Genomic DNA, 18001 nt, shown 5'->3' with positions numbered 1-18001 from the left:
TAGAACCATTTACACGCTTTAATGGTTCTTTGCATTGTGAAACGGTTCTTCAGATTGATGGAGAACGTGTTATGAACATGGTTCTATGTAGAACCAAAAAGCGTTCTGCTGTTGTTATGATGTCAAAGTCTAGCTGCAACTCTTTTTGGTGCTAGACAGAACGCATTCTCCATCAATCTGAAGAACCGTTTCACCATGCAAAGAACCATGAAAGCATGCCAATGGCTCCACACAGAATTCATGATTCTAGACAGAACCTTAGCTTTACTAAAGAACCCTTGAAGAACAATTTAAAGCGTATACAGAGCTCGTGGTTCTAAATAGAACTATTATCCTTCCTAAAGAACCCTTGAAAAACCATTTTAAGCGTATACAGAACTCATGGTTCTAAATAAGACCCTATCTTTACTAAAGGACCCTTGGGGAACCTGTGCTCATGGTTGCTGGAGAGGCGCCAGAGGCGAACAGGTGAGCTCGTTATCGCCGGTAAAGCCCGGAATATCCCCTGTAATGACCCCGTTCGGACCGGAGCGCAGCGGAAATATTAAATATGCTTTATAATTGTGAGATTAGTTCATTAGCGCGCAGTGAAAACGCGCCTTTAGGCGGTTGTTACTGTGGGTTTTAAGCTAAAGCGTCACTTGTTTGGACGCAGGGCGCGCAGTGAGCCTGTGGGAACATTTCTGTCCTCTCTAATATTTATTAGCTGTTCTCCGCCGCTCTGTCCTCGCGGAGCGGCAGGTGCAGCGCGCGCGCACGCGGAACACGATACCCCAGTTACCCCAGAGCGGGGCAAGAGGGGAGGGGAGGGGGGGATTGGAAAACTAGGCAGTGTGGAAGAGAAACAGCCTGTGGATCAACAGTTCTATGCTCCAATGCTGAAATCTGATCTATGGCGATTTACGGATTTCAAATATATGGAATATATTAGCATATCGCCCCGGCCGGAAGAAAACCTCGTATCTCCATTTTTCCGTTTTTGACATCATGTACAAATGCCTGTTGCCCTTTACATTGTGTATAAATTTCATAATGAACGGAGCAATAGAAACGGCCCAAAATGACTTGTAAAGACGTCTGGTTCCATTGACTTACATTGAAAGTGAAGTAGGTTTTTTCCTTCTCCTGTAAAGTTAGTTTGGAGATAGGAGGTTTTGTTCTAAAAGCAGCAAAATATAACATCCTTTATGTCCAGGTTAGCCATATATATATATATATATATATATATATATATATATATATATATATATACATATATCAACATACACGTAAGAGGAATATTTAATAATACGTAATAGAAAAGAATCGTAAGATATGTCGTAAGAAAACCTCGTATCTCCAAAATGGTAACTTTACAGGAGAAGGAAAAAACCTACTATACTTTTAATGCACGTCAATGGAACCAGACGTGTTTCTATGTAATTTGGAGTCGTTTCTTTTGGTACATTCATCATGAAATTTACACACACTGTAAAGGGTAACAGGGACTTTCAAATTATGTCAAAAACTGAAAATCGACAAAATATCGAGTATTTCTTTCCCGACAGCAGCGATGCGTGAGCAGCACGGATTGCTCACATTTTCTATTTACGGCTTGTGTGCATGTTTGTTTCTTTCACATGCATCATAAGGAGGGGAACATTAGTGTGATAGCAACATAATACACACACATCATAAGCTACGCGATTAAAGTGAAGCTACAAAACATTAAATAAATGTTTCCTGAAACGTTTGAGTGTTCGAAAGTAAACAGACGTCACGGTAACAGGTATAACAGTACATGGATGTGTGTATCAGACATATGTATGTCCTTACATACACACACACACACACACACACACACACACACATAACGAACGAAACCTCGTATCGCCAAAACGGTAACTTTACAGGAGAAGGAAAAAACCCGCTTTACTCTTAATGGAAGTCAATGGAACCAGATTTTTTTCCAAGCCGTTCTGGGTCATTTCTGTTCGTCCATTCCTTGTGAAATTTATACACAGTAACCGGACCAACAGGTCGACTTAAAATATGTCAAAAACTGAAAAACAACAACAATTGAGTTACGAGGTTCTTCGGACAGCAGCGACACGCCTGACCTGCTCTGTGTGCAGGTGTGGCCATATGTCAGAAAACATTGCGCTTTTCCATCTGATTGACGGTGAGGAAGACCGTGGATGACGGTCCAACCCGCTGGACCAGCACGCGCAGAGCGCGCGGAGGGCAAAAGCAACCAACCAGACTTCATACAGGAGCGTTTCAGCGGCAAAAGGCTGCGCGTAACCGGCGCGTAATGAGCGTTTGCAGGGCTTTCATACGGCGCAGTTTGGCGAGAGGTGACAACTAGTAGCGCAGTTTGTAGCGCAGTTCATAACGCCTCATATATACACGCCTCACACACTGTCGCTTCTGTTTGGCGCATAAAACCGTTTTACGCAGCGAAAAGGTAAAGTCTCGTGCGCCCTTACCTTGGCTCGCGCTGTATCTGGAGTAATTTCCTGCGTTCTGACAGCTCGATCCGGGATGCTCGAGCAACATGTTTCGATAAAGAAACAAACAGATAAAGAAAAGAAAGAAAGGAAGAAACAAAGCTCCGCGGAGAAACACGCCGTGAATCCAAAGCGCAGGTCCAGGCACGCGCGCAGGTGGTCCAGCGATGTGCACGAGACCCTAAAGATGCACCGACCACACCGGCTCGCTCTGTGTGTGTGCTGGAAGTTTTCAAATGGCACGAGCTCAGGCTGCTCGCTCCTGTTTGTGTAGAAGGGAGGAGGATCACACGCGCGCGCGCGCGTCAGCTGATGCTGATGCTGCTGCAGAAGGAAAAAAAAAACAGCGTCTGCGCGCGCGTGTGCCGTGGCTCTTCGTGCGTCTCTGTCCACGGTGCTGAAGGGGAGTTTTGTGGAGGCGCGTGCTGCAGCCGTTACCAACCCCCACCCACACCCTCCACAATCACACACATACTTACACGCACACTCTCTCTCACGCACACACACACACACACACACACACACACACACACACACACACACACGCACACACACACACACCTTCCCTCTGCTGTTGCACGTGCCCATCATTCATCTCGTCTAATGGCCCAACTGGACGTTGCGTCATTACGTCACAGTCTCACTCCGGCTTTCCATTAGTTGTTTAGGGAGAAAAGCAGAAATAAAGAGAAGGGAGGGAGAGAGAGAGAGAGAGAGAGAGAGAGAGAGAGAGAGAGAGAGAGAGAGAGAGATCAGATCAGATCAGATCATCATTATTACCATTTAGGGTGAAATCAGTAAATCAGTGGTTAAATAGTGTGTTTTATTTTACACACACACACACACACAAACACACACACACACACACACACATACAAACACACACACACACACATCTGCGTGTGTATGTATATATATATATATATATATATATATATATATATATATATATATGTATATATATGCATTATATAAACAAAATTACACTTTCAGTGAAAGGTCTTTTTTGTTGTATATGTGTGAGTGTGTGTGTGTATGTGTGTGTGTGTGTGTGTGAGTTTTATTTATATGTGTTTGCATGACATTAAATAGACAACAGTTTCATCTTTCATATATATGAACTCTCCATGTGCAACAATAAATAACATATATAAATGCATAGTCATTTAAATCATATTATTTTGTAGTCATGTATTGATTATTACAGTTAAAATTGCATAAAAACATGTTTTCTCCTCAAAATATTGCCTCACCCTTCACACATGACTGTGAGGAGGAGCTGTTGCACTGTGGCGCTGGGAAATCGATATAGTTGATTTAAAGCTAATATTGCTAAATTGAGGGTCAAGAAGGTGTGATTGTTAAAATAACATACTGCTTCATTTCATCTATCTATCTATCTATCTATCTATCTATCTATCTATCTATCTATCTATCTATCTATCTATCTATCTATCTATCTATCTATCTATCTGTTGTTTTCTCTGTAAATCCCTGTCAGTAAATCATAGTCTGATCTCTTTATTCAGATTAAAGTCCAACAGTCTTAAAGGAGCTTTAGGACAAACACAACAATGGCCTCACGCCATCTCTCTCTCTCTCTCTCTCTCTCTCTCTCTCTCTCTCTCTCTCTCTCTCTCTCTCTCTCTCTCTCTCTCTCTCTCTCTCTGTTATTGTTTATTTATTTGCTGGTTGTTTTTTGGTCTCGTTCTCTGTGAGAGTTTCTCTATTTCGTCTCTCAGTAACGGTGCTGTAACTGAAGATGTGCTGTGTTTTACTGTAATGACGTGAGGAAGTTGTCTTGACTGAGTGTCCAGCAGTGAGAGTGGCATCGTGTCTAACCCACAGCCTGGTCATCTGAACTCAGTTGAGGAAAAAGGAAAAAATATTAATATGGTATTTTAATAGAAACACTTCTGGAAGTGTCTATATGGAGATCAAGTAATATGCACTCAAGGCGGTTGCAAACAAGGGCGTTAGTAGCATTACTACAACTTTTATTATATGCTAATATCACATGATCATGTTAGTATTAGTATTATTGGTAATACTACCAATAATATATATTACTAGCATCATTACAAGACAAGAAGTGCCACCACTATCAATGAATGTTAATAATTTCTCCTCTTTTTCTCTCCTATTTTTCTCTTCTGTGTTCTCTTTATTCTCTAATAATAATAATAATAATAATAATAATAATAATAATACAAACAACAACGACAACAACAACAGCTATAATAATAATAATAATAATAATAATACTACCACTAATAATAATAATAATATCTCTCCTCTCTCTTTCTTTCTCTCTGTCACTCTCTCTGTCCCTCTCTCTCTGATCCTCCTCATTTCTATAGATTGGTGAAGTGTTAGCCCAGCTGAGACCCCCACTCTAGAGCTCCATCTCAATCAGGCTTTAATGGTCCTCCACAAAGGACAGAGGCATTCAGAGCGCAACACTGAGGCACCAACGCATCCCCTTACATCCGAGAGACCCTCCACACTTCCGTCTTTTGTTTGGAGGGTCTGGCAGATCAAACCACTGCATTTTGCTTGAGGAGCATTTCCACTTTTTAGAATGATTGTGTGTTTAGGGTCTATGAATATTAATATCTGAGTGGGCTCCGGTGGGAGATGGTGGTCTCATTTGGAAGAAGAAACCTGGTGATTTGTCTGGTTTGTAGAGCACACTGATGTTTTCATTCTCCTCCGGTGAACCCGGGAGTTGGAGCACCTTTATGATAATAATAAACAAATGAAAATAACGTAAATAATGAAAAGAAACTGGTGGCATTTGCATAAAGCTGGCAGCACTTACAGAAATATAAAGTAAGCAAAATTCTTACATTGCAGCTTTCTCTCTCGCTCTCTCCCCCCCCCCCACCCCCCTCTCTCTCGATTAAATTTACACTTTAAGTGTCCAGGACCTATTGCAGGTCCAAAGTACTGCTACACACATCTTGAAAATAAAGATCAACTTGGACAGTTGACAGTTGGATAGATCTATCTATCTATCTATCTATCTATCTATCTATCTATCTATCTATCTATCTATCTATCTATCTATCTATCTATCTTATATACATACACTATGATTAGTTAGTCTGTGGTTGTTAAAGCTTAGGTAAGTTAGTTTATGATCACTTAGTCTATGATTGTTTAGTCAGGGTTAATTAATCTATGTATAATGAGCCTATGACTGTTTATTCTAGGATTTGTTAATCTGTCACTGATGAGTCTATGATTGTTTAGTCTAGGATTAGTTAGTCTATGACTGATGAGTCTATGATTGTTTAGTCTAGGATTAGTTAGTCTATGACTGATGAGTCTATGATTGTTTAGTCTAGGATTAGTTAGTCTATGACTGATGAGTCTATGATTGTTTAGTCTAGGATTAGTTAGTATATGACTGATGAGTCTATGATTGTTTAATGATTATTTAGTCTAGGATTAGTTAGTCTATGACTGATGAGTCTATGATTGTTTAGTTGAGGATTAGTTAATCTATGACTGATGAGTCAATGATTGTAAAATGATTATTTAGTCTAGGATTAGTTGATCTATGACTAATGAGTCTATGATTATTTAGTCTAGGATTAGTTGATCTATGACTAATGAGTCTATGATTATTTAGTCTAGGATTAGTTAGTCTATGATTGTTTAATGATTATTTAGTCTAGGATTAGTTAATCTATGACTGATGAGTCTATGATTATTTAGTCTAGGATTAGTTAGTCTATCACTGATGAGTCTATGATTGTTTAGTCTATGATTAGTTAATCTATGACCGATGAGTTAGTTAGTTAGTTAGTTAGTTAGTTTCTTTATTTGTCTCCCAAAGGAGAAATTTTTCTTGGAATGAGGGCATACTGCACTACAACAAAAGAACAGACAGACATACAAAACATACAAACAAACTAACTAACTAACTAACTAACTAACTAGTCTATGATTACTAACTAACTAACTAGTTAATCTATGACCGATGAGTCTATGATTGTTTACCGATTATTTAGTCTAGGATTAGTTAGTCTATGACTGATGAGTCTATGATTGTTTAATGATTATTTAGTCTAGGATTAGTTAATCTATGACTGATGAGTCAATGATTGTTTAGTCTATGATCAGTTAATCTATGACCGATGAGTCTATGATTGTTTACCGATTATTTAGTCTAGGATTAGTTAGTCTATGACTGATGAGTCTTTGATTGTTTAGTCTATGATTAGTTAATCTATGACCAATGAGTCTATGATCACTTAATGATAATTTAGTCTAGGATTAGTTAGTCTATAACTGGTTAGACCATGGTTGGTTAGCCTGTGATTGGTTAATTTGTACATGGCAAGATTTTGATAGATAAGCCTCTGGTTAGCCTATGATTGGCTTGGCAATGATTGTTTAACCTTTGATTCTATATCTTATGCTTAGTCTGTTAGCATATGAGTAATTAACTCGTGATAAGTTAGTCTATGACTGACTAAACTATGATTGGAAAGTCCATGAAAAGGTATGCTTTGCCTCATTACCATAAGCATTTCTAAGTCACTGTGGTCTAATCGTGAGGCATTAGCACTAGTATTAGTTTTTTAAGTTACTATGCTGATTTTAATATTGGCTTTTGTGTTTCTGAGTGACTTTGCTTGAATAACGCATCATTAGCAGTGTTCCTGGTCCACTGTGCTATCAGTGTAAAAGGCCCAACTCCATCACTGCCATGTCCATAAGTGAATTAGCAGACTTTAATGAAAACTGGGCGATTTTACTGATGACTTTTTTCAACTTCCACTGAAGCGTGGCACATGAAGTTATCCACACTCCATCATACTGTTTGTCCATTCTGCTTCATTGACCCTCGTGACCATAAATGTCATGTCAGCATGTCATGTCAGCACTTTTGCTCATGCTTTAAAGTAACTGCTCATAACACGTGTTTATTAGGTCCTAAATTCATTTTGAACAGCTTCGTTAGGTTTATCAATATCTGTGATCTGCTAACACGGATGAGCACCTTAAACTGACCAAGCATGCAAAGGTATAATCTCTGAAGATGCAATCCATAAAATATGTCTACATTATGTCCATAGAAATCCACTGGCCAATAGAATAGTCACCATATTTAATGGCAAGTGTGGGCTAGAAGGGTATAAAGCCCCCAAGCATTAGGCTGTGGAGCAGTGGAACTGTGATCTCTGGAGTGATGGAGCTCCATCCAGTTGATGAGCTGGAGAGATCCAGAACTGACCATCCAACACCAGTTCCTGACCTCATTAATGCTCAATCAAATCCTCACATGAATGTTTCATCATCTAGTGCAAAGCCTTCCCAGAAGAGTAGACGCTGTTACTGCAGCAAAGGGGGGACAAAATTCACTATTAATAGCCTTAATTTCAGAAGAAATGAAGAAGCATTTGATTTCCAGTCAAATGGCCATTAAGTTTAATTTCTCTGATCTTTCTGACGTGATTTGATATGAGACTCCACCTGCTTAACGAACGAGAAAGTCACAGGAAAATTAGTGAAAGAGTTTCCAGAGCTGGAGTTCAAAAAATGATGAAAAGCTACAGAGAAAATGGGGCTCCTAACAACCACCTGGAAGACCTGGCAGACACCAAAACTGCCCCATCATATAAACATCACTTAAAGTTTTCATCTTTGAGAGAGAGGAGAAGATCAAGCTGCTTCAGATTTGAAAACATCCACAGGTGTTTCTGTCCATCCTTCCACTGTGAGAAGACGACTCAGCGCTGTGGGTCTGAAAGGATGTGTAGCTGTTCAAGAAGAAACTCACTGAGAAAAGGAGACGGACACATCCAACAAAGAAGCTGAACACTGGACTGACCACCCCAGAGTCCAGACCTCAACATCGCTGAATGGGTTTGATTACTTCAGAAAATGATCAACCAGCTTCTAAGACTGAACTTTGGAGGCATGTCTGCAGATTTCTGGAAGAAACTGAAAGTGAAAAGCTGATATTATGTTTAGTTGTTTTTCCTGATGCTAAAAATGAAGAACTTATACTCAATGGCCATTTTGGAAATGGAAATGAAATAAATGCAAGATCGTCCCTTAATTTTGCAGGCAAGTGCTGCATATGTATATATTCACCTTCCCAACATCCATACTCATATACATTGAACCACATGTTAGCATTAACATAGGCATCAGCAGTTTCTGACATGTTAGTTTGTATGGGATCCTCCTTGAAAGTGGAGAAGTTTGGTGGAGCTCGCCACAGTGCTATCCTCCTACCACACACACACACACACACACACACACACACACACACACACACACACACACACACACACACTAACTCTTCATTGTGTGACTGTCACAATAAATCATGTTGCTGAATGGGAGGCGTTGTGTTGAGAAGGAGGGCACCAATCACATGCCTCATTAAACAGGCTTGGTTACTCTATGCAGGAGCTCCCAGGACACTTGGCCTGTTGCTGCTGGCAACAGCACTTGAGGATATTTTATAAAAGCAGAATTTCCCGGTAAGCTGGACGCTTTAAGCTAAAGGCGAGGTCCAGTCCAACTGGAATGCTAGCTCTTCTCCTTTTGAACAGGCTTGACTTCCAGCTGGTCAACTGAGAAATCCTGCTAACATCTAACTACATATGAGCCAATTCTTCACCAGTTTTAGGCTGCATTTTATTAGTGTGGAGCACAAGGAAAGTGACTTTTCAACAAAAGAATGGCTACTCATTGATGATTAGCACATGCTACATGCTGCAAGTACTCAACAACATTAGCAAAAAAGCCAAACGAAAAGAGCTTAAACACGACCCAAGCTGGCAGCCCACCACAAAACATTGTTGTGGTCAAGAGTAACTGATCATTAGCTTATGCTTTCTGACCTATCAAGCGTTAGCCTAGCCGCACACAGCCACAGCTCTCATTGTTTTGTGGAGCAGCTCCATCTGGCCGGTTTTACTAGCCAGCGACGGCTTCCTCGGCAGCTGGCAAAACTGTCCAACCGCTCCGCTTGGCATGTTCCTCAGCCATCCAACCGCCACCCACCGTCCGACGGCCATTCAGGGGGTCAGCGGGCTGTGGCCGCCCAGGACGGGTGACACCATTAAGCCTTTTGTTTGGCTCTGTGGAGGGAGTCCGGTGAGGTGGCGGCCCTCTGTAACTGCCTGAATACGCGATTAAGCATGGAGAACGAGGCCAAAAAGGAAAGGCTAATTATAGCATGATACGGATAATAACAGCAATAAAGAGGTCCAGTTTGAGATATCACAGCAGGCAATGGTTGGATCATAACACTAAAAGGGCCACAAGAACATCTGACCCTTTAAACCACTTAAACTTCATAGTAATTATCCAATAGCTTAATCAAGCACCAAATAACTGAATAGTAGTACGACTAGGCTTAAACAGGGGTTAGCATGACATTGCTGGATAGAAAAGTTGGCTATTGTTGTGTAACCTCAAAATTGGTAAAAGTGCATCACGATGCATTAATACGAAGGCTGTACCAAAATAGGGGAATCAAATTACCATGGATTTCATGATGCACTGACTGATTTTGTAAAGAATCATAATTGAATCTTAATCAAATGCATTTTTTTTGTGATGCCCTGAATCACTTCCCACAGAATGGCAAATGAATCATAAATAAATAGAATAGAATTGTAACTTCATGATGCATTGAATCATCTTGTAAAATCATTGTGAAATATGACGTCTCATAATGCATGAAATTGTGAATCCTAATCAGTTCAAACTGTGGTGAAAGATGAGATTTCCTGATGCACTGAATCACTTCCTAAAGATTCATGAATTAATCTTGTTAAAATGAAATCATATTGAAATTTGTAAAAATTGTAACTGAATCCTAATCAAATCGAATTGAGGTAAAATTTAAATTTCATGTTTCTCTGACTCATTTAGTAAAGAATTATTGGTAGTAGAATTGTGGTGAAATTGAAACTCTTTTGATGCACTGAATTTTTAGATAATTATAAATGAACTGTAATTTATTGGTATCATCCTAAAATTTGAGATTTCATGATGCATTGAAATGTTTCCCAAAGGATTAGAAAAGAAATCACGACCAAATTGCATCACCTTGAAATTTGAAATTTCATGATGCACTGAATCATTTTTGGGAAAGAATTGTTATTGAATTCTAACCAAATCAAATTCAGATCAAATTTTAGATTTCATGATGCATTAAAACATTTTCGAAAGAGTCTTAAACAAATTGTAAGTAAATGGAATCATTTTGAAACCTAAGACTTCATGATGCACTGATTCTTTGTGTTATGACTGAATCCTAATCAAATCAAATTTGGGTCAAATTTAAAATTCACCCCAAACATTTTCTGAAGAATTCCAAACAAACTGTAACCAAATGGAATAATTTTGAAATCTGAGACTATCAGAATGATTTTATATAGAACTGTAATTGAATCCTAATCAGGTCAAACTGTGGATTTCATTATGCACTGAATCATATCCTAAGGATTCATTAGTGAATTGAATCATTTATATGTTTACATTGCTCGTAACCCCAACATCTTCACAACAAAGACTTGCTGGTGTTTCTCTTAAACACGGTTTGTTTGCAGCATTTGGGTCAACAGCAGGTCCCATTGGAGCGCAGCGCCCAGTCTTGAGCCTGAGTGGATGTGCTTCGGTTCAAAGGGCGACGCCACATCCAGCCAGTATCAACCTACGAATATTGACATGCTAATGATGTGCAACTCCGCCAACAAAAGGCTGAACGCTTCAACTGGACACGGCCACAATGGCCCTTATCCTGGGCCTTGACACTTTTACAACCTAACATGTGTCGCTTGTTTTTGCTCAGAACAATGACCAAACAACTGTTACTCCCTCATGGAATCTGCTGTTTGTTCCTGTTGTTTTGGGCCCTATATTTCACACAGGCTGGAGTGACCTGAAGGGCCAGCGCTTTAGCTCTTCAGCTGCAGTGTTTTGTTATGCCTTGCTTTTGAAAGTGACATGCTGGACCTTAAACACAAGCACAACTCAACGCCACGGCAGACACCGATACAAAGGTCAACAGTCAAACCACTTAAGAGAAGATAACCTGCTTTCAGAGATGCTGACCTGTCCAGGACCTGTCTGGCTACTAGGTGGTCTGTTGTGGTGGACAAAGAGGAAATGCTTAAGCCCTGAACATGTTGGGTCCAATCATGTGAAAAAGGACTGCATATGTTAGCACTTTTAACAAATGCTGAAAATCACATCATAATAAAAAATAGACATTTTCAAAATTCTTGTCATTATTATAGTTTTGTGCAAAATAACCAAAATAATGCTGTATTAAAGACAAATAAAGGCATAAAAACTTAGCTGGCACATTGAACATCCTCATAAGGTTTTGAAAAAAATGATGTAACAGTATATATGTAGTGTAGAGGGCAACACGCCTGCCCTCTACACTGCAGGGTGGGGTTCAATCCCCACCTGGCACCCAAACTATACCAATACTATCCTTGGGCAAGACTCCTAACAATACTTTCACCTACCTGTGTAAATTGATCAAATTATAAGTCGTTCTGGATAAGAGCGTCAGCCAAACGCTGTAAATGAATCGATTTATGATTTTTATTATTATCTCTGTATTAGGGTCCACACTCAAATTCCATGCAGTACAAACTGAATAATTCACAGTGGACACAGAAGAATTTATAGCATTGGATGCATTGAGCAGTTCAGTTGATTAGTAATTCATAGTAGACACTGAAAAGTTCATAGTAGATACCGAGTAATTCATAGTAGATACTGAACAACATAATACTGAAAAATTCAAAGAAGCTACTGAACAAATCATAGTAGATAACAATTCTTATTAGGTACTGAATAGGTTATAGTAGTCTAGTATAGTAGTAAATAATTTATTTATTAAAAGTAATTTAAAGATTTTTTCAGACATTTTTCAGATTCTGAAAAGTGTCTACTAGTGAAAATTTTATGTTAATAATTTATAGCAGACACTAAATAATTCATATTAGATACTGAATAATTTCAGTAGGAGCTGTATACTTTATGGTTGGTACTGAGTAATTCATAGTAGATACTGAATTACTCATCACTGTTACTCAATAGAAGGTATTATTATTATTATTACTACTACTACTACTACTACTACTACTAGTAATGACTGAAAATACTTAATTTCAAGATGTTAACATGCAGAGCATGAATAACTCCTTAAAAAACAGTGCATATGTTTAATAATTCATTTTACCAAATCTGCTCAGCAGAATTAGATGTGATTACTGGATAAGTCAGTGATTCTAATACATTCAAATTAGCATTTCCATGTTGAACTGATATTGATATTCGCTATGCACAGATTGCACTGTTTTAGGACAATTTACACATCTTATATTTTACAGAGGCTGTAATGAGCAGCAAAATCATTTTCCACATTTCATAAGATGGCATAACCTTTTCCTTCCCTTTCCCTGCTCCCCACACCGCTCTCTGAGCCCGGTGAACTCCTCTAATGATGGATGTAATGAGTCGGCCGCAAAATTAATGTATTTATTATTTGTAATTTATCCACGTATTAATCACGGCTGGTGTCAGAGCGCCTCGGACAAATGGGCTGTCACGAAGAGCAAAGGGGTCAGGTGTTTAAAAGCTTGCATTTATCATGGTGTCATTATTACATGTCATTATTGCTGAGCTGGTCTTGATTAGAAAACAATTCATTGAGCTCTCTGCAAATCATACAGGTGTAAAAGCGCAACTGGGCCGTTTACAGGGCTGACATTCGTCATCCCCCCTTCTCACGCCTTGGCCTCAAATTGTTTTCATCAGGGAGCTATGACCATTATCCTTTCAGTGCCTTTGGAAGACCTTCATGCGAAGAGGAAACAAGCTAAGTCAAAGACTGCAGAGGCAGCTTGGCTGTTGAAAAATGTCATTCACATCTTTTTTCACCTTTACTTTGAATATAGTTGATCTGCCGAACTCGTTTGGTGTCAGAAGTTTGCGTCTTTAGTTTTGCACTGGAGCTACATGGCTAACGCATAACAGGAGCTAATAGTTTGCGCAATTAGCAAGGTTCAAACTGTATGATGACATTATCATACTTCTCTCAAACCATGTGGAGCTGCTTAGTAATCTCTAATAAACTTATATATGTGGTTTCTGACACCGTATGATGTGCTGTTGCTTATAAAAATAGACTGAAGTACGTTAGCATAGCTAAAAACGGTAGCCCAAGCCATTCTGAAGCCTGTATTTGTCCAAACCTGTGCAGTTTATTAGTTAACAGCACATCAAGTCACATAATCGGGTCTATCAGAGATCACAATACAACTCCACTCCATTTGAACAAGTGTGTGAAGCAGTTAGCACAATGTTAATGGGTAGCTACAATTCCCATTACCTACATTAGGCCCATAGCTAAAGAAGCAATAGATACCAAACATGTCTCGGCTGTTGAGCAGCATTTTGGGTAATTTGGGGTGTTTCTCTGCACTGTTCATAAAAAATGCACATATTATGTGTTATTTTGTGACATTTAATTCAACCAGTCATCATAATTTAATGATGTAAACAAAGTCACTCTGAGTGGTTTAATGTGAAATGGTTGATTGTAGAGACTCTTCACAGTGGTGGTGATAGGAACCAGGGGTCGGTATGACCGCAGCACAAATATGACCGTTTTATTTACCACCAGTAAACCTACACATGTCGTCTAAGCTTTTTATGTAATGTTGATAATGAAATATAGTAGGAAATCTAAAAAGTGTAGCTTTTTGGGGACTATTTTACCTCACAAGACCCTGCATGTGTCCCTCCTAACTGGATTACAAAGGTTAAACCCTAAGTTCATAATGTCGATGCATTATAGTAGTTACTGAATAATTTATAGTATATACTGAATAATAAGTCTTAAGACACTGAATAACAAGTATTGGGTTCAAGAGGTTAACACATCATATTTTAGAGTGTTTATTGGGGGAAGGATTGGGGGGGGTTGGCCTAGGTCAAGTGGGGGTATATGTGTTGTTTTTTTCTTTATCTCTCTTTCTTTCCAGGGGAAGCTGCGGGATTTAGAATTGGTGGATAAGAGACGACTCACGGCCCATAATCCTGCAGTCTCAGACTCATGACCCACTTTCTTGGAGGAGCTTGGATGATCAGCCTCTTGTAGAGCCACTGCAGCACTGACGGAGCATCCAGAAGGCGACTGGTGGGTGGATGAAGGGGGGGAAAGGGTGGAGGGGCAGGAGACAAAAGGTCCGGACAGACTCCTATTCACCAGGGGCCTCTTCCAGCCAAGACAGAGGGAAAAAAACATGACCGCCACATGTCACCTTTTCTGCTCATCCCTGCACTTCAATCATACTATAATTTAACTTTTAAAGTGAATGTAGTTAATCAACCTAGACATGTTTGGAGTCTGAAGTTACTACTGATATTTCACACTGGCTATTGGAATGTTTCACTTAGTCACTGGAATATTTCACTGATTATTGGAATATTTCACTCAGCCACTGGAATATTTCACTGGTTATTGGGATATTTCCCTCAGTCACTAGGATGTTTCACAGATTATTGGAATATTTCACTCAGTCACTGGAATATTTCACTGGTTATTGGGATATTTCCCTCAGTGACTGGCATATTTCACTGGCTATTCTAATATTTCACTCAGTCACTGGAATATTTCAGTGGCTTTTGGAAGATTTCACTTAGTCACTGGCATATTTCACTGGCTATTGGAATATTTCACTCAGTCCCTGGAATATTTCACTGGCTATTGGAATATTTCACTCAGTCACTGGCATATTTCACTGATTATTGGAATATTTCACTCAGCCACTGGAATATTTCACTGGTTATTGGGATATTTCCCTTAGTCACTAGGATGTTTCACAGATTATTAGAATATTTAACTCAGCAACTGTCATATTTCACCCAGTCACTGGCATATTTCAGTCACGGGCATATTTACTGGCATGCATTCCATGCTGATATAAGCTGGTCTGTGTTACCTTATGCTGGTTTATGCTGATCTGATTGACCAGCATACCAGCATCCAAAATACAGCATATGCTTGCTTGGCTGGTGACCATCCATGCTGGTCTGTGCTGATGTAGCAGGGATGACAGCCCAGCCACTTAGTAATTTAATGTACTTCATTAAACCCCACAAAAATCCACAGATCACATGGTTAGACATTTACAGTGTTTACGCTCAAAGGGCTGTCAAGTCTGTAAGGTAAACAGACAAACTGTACCATTTCTAACCTATTCACAAGTACTTCATTCTTACCTTTCAGCTGGAAAACTGTGATTTTGTGAAGGGTTTTCTGAATTAGGGCTGCATCTGCAGTTGAAACTTCCACTTCTATCTGTTTTATTTTTAGATTTCATATGATCAGGTAGTCCAAGTTTTACATTAGCAGGCAAACTTTAACACTGGCAAATGATCAGATCACCTATAAGACACTGCAACCTCATGTTCCCAAAGCCCGCTACTCGCTTTGATTAAGGTCCTTGCTTTTTTTTAATATTGCAGCTTCAACGCACGAAGCTCGAAAATGATGTAATTCCATGTTCTCAGTTCTGAGTGAAGCTGAAGGCAGCATAAACAAGCAAACATTAGGAATCTAACATGTCATGGTTGAGGAACTGTGGAAATATGATCTGATTCAGTTGATAACCACGCTCAAACTAATTATTCTCACTTCAGATTTGTACAATTTGCAGGATAAATGCAGTTGGTCAGTCCTGCAACATTACCAACCACAGTAAAAAGACACATCAGGAGCATTATGCAGCATTACAGGAGTGACAAAGATGTAAACTTTACTTTTACAAATCTTTGGGTGTGCAGCTTTGGCACCATTCTTGGCTTTGTGACTGTATAGCTTCCACAATAATTTGGAAAAAAGCTTTAAATGACTTCATGGCACGCATTCCTGACCCAGAGAGAAGAGATTTCAGAAGGACGGTAGCCATTTCTTTATTAAAACCCTGCATTAAGCACAGATCATCCACTCATACAAAGAGATAAAAGGCTGCGCTCTCCATTATCTTAGCCTTCCTTATGAGCATTAGCTCATATTACAATGATTTGTCAGGTTTTATTCTTTCTCTACCCTCCTCGCCCTTTTGTTTTGGAGGACACCTCCCTGAGCCCAGCGCGTGGTCTTGCTTCGCTCTTTATCTTAATCCCAGGCAGACTTTAAGTGTCTGGCGTTGGGGGGTGAAATCCCAAACTGGAGAGGAGCGAGTGGGCTCCCTCTAATCCCTTTACCCCCTACACTCCGCACTGTCCCCTTTTCACCTCCACCTAAAGTAGGCCAAGGACCAAGAGGGGACCGGCTTAACGAAGCTTCCTCTTGAGCCCTGAAACACCCTGAAACAACATTCTCTGGAAAAAAAAACACCCACCAGCTGTACATGGCGAACTTGTTAGAACTTGTTCTAGTACTGGACCCCAGCAGTATCTGGGTGCTTGGGCGATTCCCACCAGGTAACGGTGAAATTTTTTTTTTCTCCTTTTCTGATTCTGGAAGCAATAAGTCAATAAGACCTAACATCTTGAAATGATGACCAGCTTTCTTGAAATGTTGACTTCATATCTCAATAATGACTTATTTTCTAGAAACATTGCCTTACTATCTCAAAACAATGCCTTATTTGAGATACTGTGTTGAAAATTTCACAAATTGTCACAAATAGAATTTTTAGGAAAATCCTCAAGAAAGGAAATAATTATTTCAGGAAAAAATGTCATTAGTATGAGACACTAAGTCATTGTTTTGATATAGTAAGTCAATGTTTTGAGAGAATATGAAATTATTTTGACAGTCAGTATTTTACCTTACTTTGACATAATACGTTAATATTTGAGAATCATTAATATTTGACATATAAATATGTCAATAACTGACAGTAAGTCTTTATTTTGAGAAAATATGTGATTATTTTGAGACACTACACTGTTATTTTGAGGAAATAAGTCATTATTTTGGCATAGCAAGACAATTTTTTAAAGCCATTGTTTTGACATAGACATTTATCTGGTCAGAATTGGCTTCAATATCAGAAAGATGTAAACGGCTCTTTCAAAATAAAAGGCTTATGGTTGAGGTTTGGTGACTTTCCACTTCTCCAACAACACTAGCATAAACAAAATGCTCCTTCATTAAAAAATGGCTATGGTTGGGGTTAGAGTTTGGGTTAGTGTTAGGATTAGATACTTCCCGAGACTTACATTAGATAGCACCCCAACAACTTTCCACACAGGGTTAGGTGGTGTTAGCTACCAACACTTCAACTAGCTGCTCTCTGGCTAGCTGGCCAACTTCTGCCCAGGTTTGATGTCATTCTCATATCTTATCTGGCTTATTGGTCTTGTCACATCTGTTTTTGCTAACTCTTTGTGTTTGCTGCACTGGTGTAAAATGAACCCCCAGCATTTTGCCAGGTCTACAGATGTGTGGCTTCTTCAGGTTCAGGCCTTTTTCAGATTAGGAGCCACACTTTCTCCAA

General features: G+C 39.3%; 1 protein-coding gene across 1 annotated transcript in view; it reads right to left on the bottom strand.

Annotated features, from left to right (window-relative positions):
* Positions 1 to 2703, bottom strand: part of lhx3 (LIM homeobox 3) — a 23561-nt gene extending 20858 nt beyond the window's left edge. Inside the window, exon 1 of the mRNA XM_017702865.2 lies at positions 2469 to 2703. Coding sequence (XP_017558354.1) covers positions 2469 to 2538 — 70 coding nt within the window. The 5' untranslated portion in view covers positions 2539 to 2703. The remainder of the gene's footprint in view (positions 1 to 2468) is intronic.
* Positions 2704 to 18001: the final 15298 nt, after the last annotated feature.

The sequence above is a fragment of the Pygocentrus nattereri genome, chromosome 23 (genome assembly GCF_015220715.1).
Source record: "Pygocentrus nattereri isolate fPygNat1 chromosome 23, fPygNat1.pri, whole genome shotgun sequence".
Lineage (NCBI taxonomy): Eukaryota > Metazoa > Chordata > Actinopteri > Characiformes > Serrasalmidae > Pygocentrus > Pygocentrus nattereri.
The sequence above is the reverse complement of the archived record's forward strand: the minus strand, read 5'-3'. Positions and strand labels throughout refer to the sequence as shown.